Source organism: Stegodyphus dumicola, chromosome 4 (genome assembly GCF_044657685.1).
Source record: "Stegodyphus dumicola isolate Sdum_Otavi_A_Nest chromosome 4, ASM4465768v1".
Lineage (NCBI taxonomy): Eukaryota > Metazoa > Arthropoda > Arachnida > Araneae > Eresidae > Stegodyphus > Stegodyphus dumicola.
In genome coordinates, this window is record NC_140771.1 from 79,910,373 (window position 1) to 79,919,241 (window position 8,869).

Genomic DNA, 8,869 nt, shown 5'->3' on the forward strand with positions numbered 1-8,869 from the left:
GCTCTGTTTAGTAGTATAAAAAATGCTAACTGCAAAACTTTAGCTCTTTTTAAAATTTGAAGAATCCAGACCGTTGGCCTTTTTTAAATAGTTACATATGCATTTAATTAAAAACAAGTAAAAGAATGATATTTTCCCCTTCATATCGTTTTTACAAATATTACTGTATCATTAAAAAAAACCTGTGAATCCAGAAAATTTTAGTTTGAGGTGCAGTGTAATACATATGGCCAAGATGCATCACACTGTTTTTCAGCATAATAACTGAAATTCTTCAAATATTATCTGAGCGTTCAATTAAATGTATAATTCCTGAAGAATAGTTATTGAGCCATCATAGAACCGCTCTTAGCACCTGTTCATCATTGCAAAATTCCACTTCACCCAGATAATAATTCCTAGCAGTTTCTGAGACTATTACTCTATGACTTTGTGTATCATTTTATTAAAATGTTGCACACTGTCTGATGGATTTCTTATCATCACCATTAGTCTAGCCTTCTCTATTCAAATTATTGCGGCCATTTGAATATGGTCACATTGCATTTGCCCTATATAATCATAATTTGATTATGAATCTTAGTATATTTGAAATGTTTTACATTTAAAGGTAATTTTTTTTATACAAGTACAAGCTTGTATAGTTCACCTGCCAGATTATTTCTCCCACCTTCCTAGAGTGCCTTCGTGGTGTAGTGGTTCTGCATGTTGGGCCGGTATTCCAGAGGTCCGTGGTTCGATTCCCGGCGAAGGCGGTATCTAATTTTTCATCTCTCACGCTTTTCCAATTAACCTAATGTCTCTACAGTGCGCCCCAACTAAAAGGGTTGTTGGATGATGATTCTCCGCATCCAGATTTGGCGATTGGTGCCCTAAAAACACCAGTCGCCCTGTGAAAGGGTTTTCTCCCGCCTTCTTGCGAGCCTTCGTGGTGCTGCACGCTGGGCCACGCGATTCCCAGCGAAGGCGGTTACTAGTTTTTTATCTCTCCGGCTTTTACAATTAACCTAATTGTTTCTACAAATTATGTTTCGAGTTTCCATTTCATAAATTTTTATTTTGTTTTGATGTTAGAATGCCTTTCTTACTGTTATTTCAATTTGAAGGCACAGATATGAGATCTATTTTGTGCATAATGCACTGTTCTTGTGCAGCTCTGCTAACTTTGACAGTTAAACGTATTTTTTTTAATCCTCTCTGTAACATCAGAAACTTTGTTTCTCTGTTTTTAGAAAAGGAGCACTTTTTATGGCTAAGCAGTGACACAGAATTAACAAAGAACAATATAGTTCTGTACAGTATGTAATTTGTCTCCCATTAATATTCATAGACTACCCATCTTTCATATGCTGCTAATGCTATTTGTTATACTTATTTAAAGTAATTTAACATCTGTAAAAAAATAGAGAGTTAACTATGTTATCTTTTCCTATAATTTAAATCAATGAAGAAATTAAGAGTACTTCAGGAAGTTAGCAATGAAATTATCTTTCTGTCCTGGGGGGAGAAGCAATCTAGAAAATTTGGTCTGGATAATTAGATATCTGTTGCATTAAATTTTCTCTCCTTGATTAGTGATCCTGGTGTCTGTACTAATGGGCCTGAGTTTTAATTCTGGAGCTGTAATGAATGTTTGTAAGTCCTGTGTGGCATGGGGACACTTAAAATACTGTCGAGCTGAAGGTTGAGTGGTTTGGTGGTATGGTAAAGGGAGTGTAAGTTTTTCAGACCGATTCCTGAGGTGTTCTTAATCAAAAATGGGGTGGAACTGGACAGTTACTCTGGTGGGACTATACATGCATGAATATTGGTGAAATTCTGGTGCTTTACGTACTCGTACCTGTATCTCTATTAAATTTTATTTTTGTTCAATAAGGTTGCATTTAAGTAGCTAGAATAAGGTTGCATTTAGAAATGTTAAATTAGATTGCATTTAGAAATGTTAAATTAGATTGCATTTAGAAGAAAATATTATTTATTAACTGTATGAGCTTTAACCTCACATTTGCGATTCTGTAATTAGATGTAAAAATGTTCTGGAGTAGTACAAAAATAAACTACATTTTTACACTAATGTAAGTTTTCTTTTAAAAGCAAGTCAACAAAAGTTATGGGAAAGCATCATATGCTAGTAATCATCTAAGCTTTATTTAAAAAATATATTTCAATAGTATAAATACATTTTAAAAATGAATGTATGCTTTCAAAAATCATGGATTTTATGTTCTAGCTTTTAATGTTATCACGCCAAATGTAAAAGACAACCTTACATTCAAGAGGACTCCGCATTGTTTAAAGTATTTCACATGAGGAAAAGAGGCTAACATAAAAGGCAGCCTCACATATATTAGGTTGATCTGTTGAAGACGTTTAAGGAAAGTTGTTAACTGAATGTTCTATATATGATACTTTATGGCAGTGCTACCTGTATATGTTTTCTTAGCATAAAAAGGATTTTTCAGAAAATATATATATGAATCAACTCCATATTCATAACTTAGAAGTCATAGGTTATTTTATTACAATAAGTTTGATTGAAAAGTTTTGAAACTGTCTATGTTTCTCTTTCCCAATATTGAATGTGGCAACTATATACTGGGTTTTGTGATGGCTACACATCTGCATGTTTGAGGCAGCAGGTGGGTCAGGCATGACTTTCAGTATCTGGTAACTGCAAATGGAAATACAGAGTTTATTATCTTATAGCAAGTAAGGAAGATAGTATGCAGAGATATGACTGGATTTTATGACAAATATGAGAGCAGCCATAATGAAACTCTTTAAATATACATATAGTGTGAAGTGCTTCAATATTTCAGTGACACCAACACTTCAAGATTGGAACATATAAATATTTGGTAAAACAACTATTCTAGCATGATAGCCATTGCAGTTGCTGATGTCAATATTCCACACCCACAAACAAAGGGTTGAAAATGACTGTTATGTTAATACATAAAAAAAATCATTTGTACGAAACTGTGAGGAAGGAGACCATATTTTCTCAAGAAACAATAGTTTTGTACTTGGACAATGTCCAACTATATGTTGCTGCTGTGTCATAAGCAATAGTGTCTGAAATCAGTTTGTCAACATTAGAATACCTGGTATAAGTGACTTGTGTTTTCTGAACATTAACAATATTGAAAAGAGCAGTTATAAGGGAAGAGATTCTGTTGATCAGGTGAGAAATGCTATGTCCACAGTATCAAAAGGAATGTCACAAAAACAATCTATTTTATGTTTTTGAATCATTTATAAAACGTTGTGAAAGGTGTAATTTACCATAAGGAATTCAGATTTGAAATAAGATTTAAGATAACTAAACTCATTTGATTATATATGAAAATAATTAGCTCTAAAATTATCTTATCAGGCTGTATCTTTTAAAAATATTCTGCATATATAAAATTGGCAGATGTTTAAAAAATAATTTAAATATTAAAAAAATATTTAAATTAATGTTTTAATAAAAAGCTTCTTGTTTAGAAATTACATTTCCCCCTAAAAATAATGCTTACATTTGTTTAATTTGACATTTTAATTACATAAGTAATAATTTACTTTCAGGTGAAGTAAGAAAACAGCATCTGTTAAATACATGGAGACATATCGAAACACATCACATATGTGGTGATATCTGCACATTTATTTTTGACCGTGTGGTAAGTTCCTTAACTTGCATATTAAAAAGCTGTATTATTATATTCTTAAGTAAAACATCAGTTTTTTTTAATTGATCTGCTTGTACAACTTAACTTCAAACTGTTAATTTAGAACGAATGTGCTGTTCATCTAACTGAAGAATTGCTGCAGCATTCATTTAATGAAAGTAAGAATTTTCAACTTTTCCTTTTTTAGTTCATTAGATTTCTTTTTACTCTGTTTATTGTATAAAAACTTTTTTGTCTAGCTAGAAGTTTTGTGAATGGAATGTTATCAAAAATATTTCATCAATATTTTAATTAATACTGTATTTATTTATTTATCTTCCCTCTTTATTAATTTTATTGTTTGAAAATCAAGAAGAGAGAGTTATGCAATGTAATACCAGTCCTAAGTAGAAGGTTTAAAGAACATTGCAGGTTAAAATATGCATAAGAGCAGACACATTAACATTACTTTATTGTGTATTTTAAAGAAGTTAATAATTACTATTTTCAGTGTTATTCTTTTTATTTTCATAATGTACACTGCGAAAAAAAAAAAAAAAAAAAAAAAAAGGGAAGGGACAGTTTTATATCTCCCATTCTACTGGGTCGATTGACGAAATTCAACTTACGTTCTTCGTGTCTCGAAAGCTATCCTAATACTTAGGATATGTATTAGATTTAAATATAGCATTGTTCTACTATAGGTACGTTGACACAAAATCGGACTTTTTCTGAAATGACATACCCTTTATTTTTCAACATTTCGATTCTACTACTCAAATTGTGACAAACTGCCAAGTTTTGAAAATATCGCACGGGTAGTTTTTAAAAAATTAGCTCTCAAAATTTTAGCTCCTCAGTGTTAATTGAATTTGATATATATTTATTAATATCTCTTTCTTTATTCAACTTACTTGATTCTTCCTTTCATATTTCGAAATTCAGGTTCATTCCAAATAGAATTTGTCTATTTCTTATGATTTATTTTTAAAATTTGTATTTTTAAATAACTTTTATAAATTTTTCGAAAACAAATTTGAATAATAACCTACAAAAATTTTGCCTTCATCTTAAAGTAGATGTATTTCTAAGCATACACTGGTGTGCAAAAATTAAGGACGAGACGATTTTTTCAATATAACTTTGTACAAAAGCTTTCCAAATCAACACATTTAATACCGTAAGGTCCTCAATACGTAAGGACATGAGTAATGTAAGCAACACTTACTAAAAGAGAAATCAAAGGGATAAAAAGAAGCTTTATTGAAAAAGTAGCATGGAGCGCAATGCGACTGAAGGCCGAAACATCTCTGTGATGGGTGTCCAGCAAGAAACATCCGGTCTTTAATAGGGGATATGACTGACTGCTAGGCAGGTTTCACAGCGTCTGCCCATGCTGAGAATGAGGGTGTCAATGAGTTGTTGAGGCATTGCTGCCCATTCGTCTTGCAGCGCCAATCGAAGCTCCGGAATCGTTACTGGTGGTAAGGTACAAGCTGCCAAGCGTCTGCCTAGAAAATCCCATACATGCTCGATGGGATTGAGATCCGGAGATCGTGTCGGCCAATCCATACGTTCAATATCCTCACTCTTTAAGAGCTGTTCGGCAGCTACTGTGCGATGACACGGTGCATTGTCGTCCATGAAAAGGAACTGCGGACCCATAGCGTCTCTAAAAAGACGCACATACGGAAGAAGAATCTCGTTACAATAACGGGTCCCGTTGACTGAACATGCGTCGAAGATGTGAAGGTCTGTACGACTACCAAGCATGATGCCTCCCCAAACGAGAACACCGCCACCTCCATACCTGTCCCTTTCAATGATGTTCGAGGGATGATTGCAGCTTTCCCGCTCTCTCCAGATGAGTATGCGATGAGAATCGCTACTCAGACTGAATCTGCTCTCATCTGTAAAGAGTACTCGTCCCCATTCATTGTCTCTCCAATTCCGGTGTTCCCGGCACCACAGAAAACGCCTTCTCCGATGGGCAGGCGTTAGAGGTACACACCGTACAGGGCGTCGTGCAAACAGACCACCACCGTGCAGTCTTTTGGCCACGGTAAAACGCGATATCGGTCGTCCAGTCACCTGTGTCGTGTGTCTAGCGATTTCTCCCGCTGTCTGCCACCTGTTTCTTCTGGCCTGTAAGGCAATATACCTTTCATCTGCGGGTGTGGTTCCTCGTGGACGACCACTACTAAACCCCCGGATAGCTGTTCCTGTATTTTGAAATTGTCTCCAAAGTCATGAAACTATCCTGTGAGCAATTCCGAACTCTGCAGCCACACTTGTCACACTGCGGCCTTCCTCCCACTTCCCAATGATTCGACCTCGGGTAAAAGCATCCAGATGTCGTCTAACAGATTGATTATTCGCCATTTCTCGCTGAGGCAACAACTCGGTGTGATTTTAACTGCTATACGGCGTGCAATCTCTTTGCCGGAAATACTGATCTTACACCGACAACATGCTTTATACTACTCAGACACTCCCCCATTACGTCTACTTGCATATCTGCGCATGTGCTACCGTACATCACCTTACTTAATCTCCTGATTGGTCTTTCTGTCCGCTGTGCCTCTTCGGTCAGCTGATGCTAATTTTTGGACTTCGTCCTTAATTTTTGCACACCAGTGTACCTGCAAAAAGCTAGATTTTTTATACAAAATTTCCTAAGATATACGTGAATTTACATTTGGGAGTGTTTTGAAATTTGGCATATTTATTATATGCAATAGTAACGAAAATGTAGTGTACGTACTTTATTAAAATTATTTGAAAGTATAAACTATGACTCATCCCCCGTCGTGCACAAAGCACAAAGAAAAATGCAAAGGAACATAGGTTACTATAAATTAAGAAGTTTGCCAAGTGAATTAATCTTGGCGCAAACTGAAAATATTCGCCAATAATAAATTTTTAAATTTCTCTATAAATTTTTCACAAAAAATGACAAAATTTAATATCCAGACAAAATTTGAGTCGTAGAATCGAAATATGGAAAAAAATCGGTATCGGTTTCAGAAAAGCCTGTTTTTGTCAAAATACCTATGTTAGAACAGTGCTGTATATAAATCTAATATATGTCCTTAATAAAAGTCGTGCTTTTGATACATGGAAAACGCAATTTGAATTTTGTCGATCGGCCCATTTGAACGGGAGATCAAGAACTGTCTCCCCTTTTTTCTGTGCCCAGTGTATATTGTTAGCTACACCTACACTAGTGTGCAAGACTTAAGTAAATTTTCTGATTTTTGACATAATTCTGCAAAATATCAGATGGGAGGCATGAAATTCATACTGTAGAGGCACAATGTAGTACTTAAAAATGAGGAAAGTATAGTAGCAGAAAATGAATAGAATACACAAAGTAAAAAATAAATAGAGAAAGGTTTAATTGATAGAATAGCATTGGTAAAAAAAAAGTGTGGTCGCGAGAGAACAGCAAACTAAAGAGTTTTAGTACGGGATACGACCTCCTGTAACTGCAATATTTACTTGAACCGTCTGTCGACGCTCCACACCAGATTATCTAACAGTTCTTGTGGTAAGTGTTCCCATTCTTCAAGGAGCTCTGTTTCAGTTGTCTAGTATTCTCTGGAGGGTAAGATTGTGGTGCCAGCCATCTCTGCAAAGTATTTGTCAAATATTCAATGGGATTTAAATCAGGAAAACATGTTGGCCATTCCATTTTGTGGATATCTTCACTTTCGAGTACTTCTCAACAGCACGAGTCCTGTGTGGCTGTGAATTATCATCCATAAAAACAAAGTTGGGACCAGTAGCACTCCTGGAGAGAGGCACTTGTGGGAGGATAACTTCATTACGATAAGGATCTCTGATAAGTGAACCTCTGTCGAAAATGTGGAGCTCTGTCCCGCCGTTCATAATGCCTCCCCATACATTCATGCCATGACCACCCCAACAGTCTTTTTCCCTAATGTAAGTGGGAGAAAGTGTGTACTTACCTCTCTCCATATCAAATGGTGTTGAGAATTATATTTTAGACTGAAATGACTTGTCAGTAAAGAGCTTGTGACTCCATCGATGAGGTCTCTGCACCAGTAAACGGAGCTGCTGCAGCATTCATAATAGCGGTGAATAGGCCACCTTTATAAAGTTGTCTGTCCCTAGTAAACTGAATACCTGGTGCCCATTTGCCATGCAGAACTTCTGAGCATTGTTGCCCACTGTCCGGTTTCAATTTCTTTTCACCTGCAGAGTTGCATATTGGCCACAGTTGTTTTCACTGGCTGACCACCACCAACCTTTCTTACAGCTGTGCCTGTCATTTGGAAGTTTTTGCACGATCTTGAAGTAACACTTTTATCAATTCCAGACTGTTAGGCAACAGATATCAAATATGATCCCCGTCAAGCTTGCCAGTCATTCTGCCATGTATAAAAGCATACTCTTATTTTCTCACAGCCACACTACACATACAACCTCATTTTCATTTGCAAAAGAATGTCTGTAAATATGTCTTATTTTCTTTTTCTTTTTTTAAGTTGCCTTGCACCGTGTACACTGACTTCTTGTGTTTTGCATGCCCTGACGTTCTTCTGACTTCATGATGCTGATATCTGCATATGCGTTACCTTTGAGTTTACTGAGTTGGCTTTTCATTGTACCAAACACGAAATGCCTTAACAATTTCATGTTTGTATGTTGAGAAATAAACTTTCTGCTCAAGTTTTGCACTCCAGTCACTTTCTGTATTTTATACGCACTTTTTGGCATATTGCTACAATAAATCAGATTTTGCACACACTTTATATTTTGTACAATAAATCAGAAGACATTAAACCACACATTGAAAAAGTTAAAAGCGATACAAAATATGGAGGATTATACAAATATGCTACTGGTACAAACTTCAAAAGGACACAAAATGACAGTTTCAGAACCATCAAAGCTCAAGGAGCTTTCTGCATTTGAAATTAAAAGAAGGAAAAGTACTTTTGATGGTCACAAAACCTAATATGCAAATAGGTCATAGTCAGACATCCAAATAGAAAATGTGCAGCCTATAAATGTGCAAAATGTGCATGTGGAATATGTACTCCGTAGTACATATAACATGCACTTTTCAGTTGCTTTGTCAGTTCAAGTTGTTTGTATAGTAATACAATTCCTATTAGCAAATGAGAATGCTCTGTAACCCTAACCTAAGGTATCATAACTTATTAAGCAATTTCAATACAATTTTGCTT

General features: G+C 35.4%; 1 protein-coding gene across 4 annotated transcripts in view; it reads left to right on the top strand.

The window, feature by feature from the left end:
* The window catches only part of LOC146997589 (uncharacterized), a 31,070-nt gene extending 22,720 nt beyond the window's left edge, over window positions 1-8,350 (top strand). For all 4 annotated transcript variants that reach the window (XM_085815126.1, XM_085815125.1, XM_085815128.1 and 1 more), the window contains exons 3-5: window positions 3,571-3,665; window positions 3,778-3,832; window positions 8,165-8,350. In XM_085815126.1, the coding sequence (XP_085671252.1) occupies window positions 3,571-3,665; window positions 3,778-3,832; window positions 8,165-8,187 (173 nt within the window). In that variant the 3' untranslated portion in view covers window positions 8,188-8,350. The remainder of the gene's footprint in view (window positions 1-3,570; window positions 3,666-3,777; window positions 3,833-8,164) is intronic.
* Window positions 8,351-8,869: the final 519 nt, after the last annotated feature.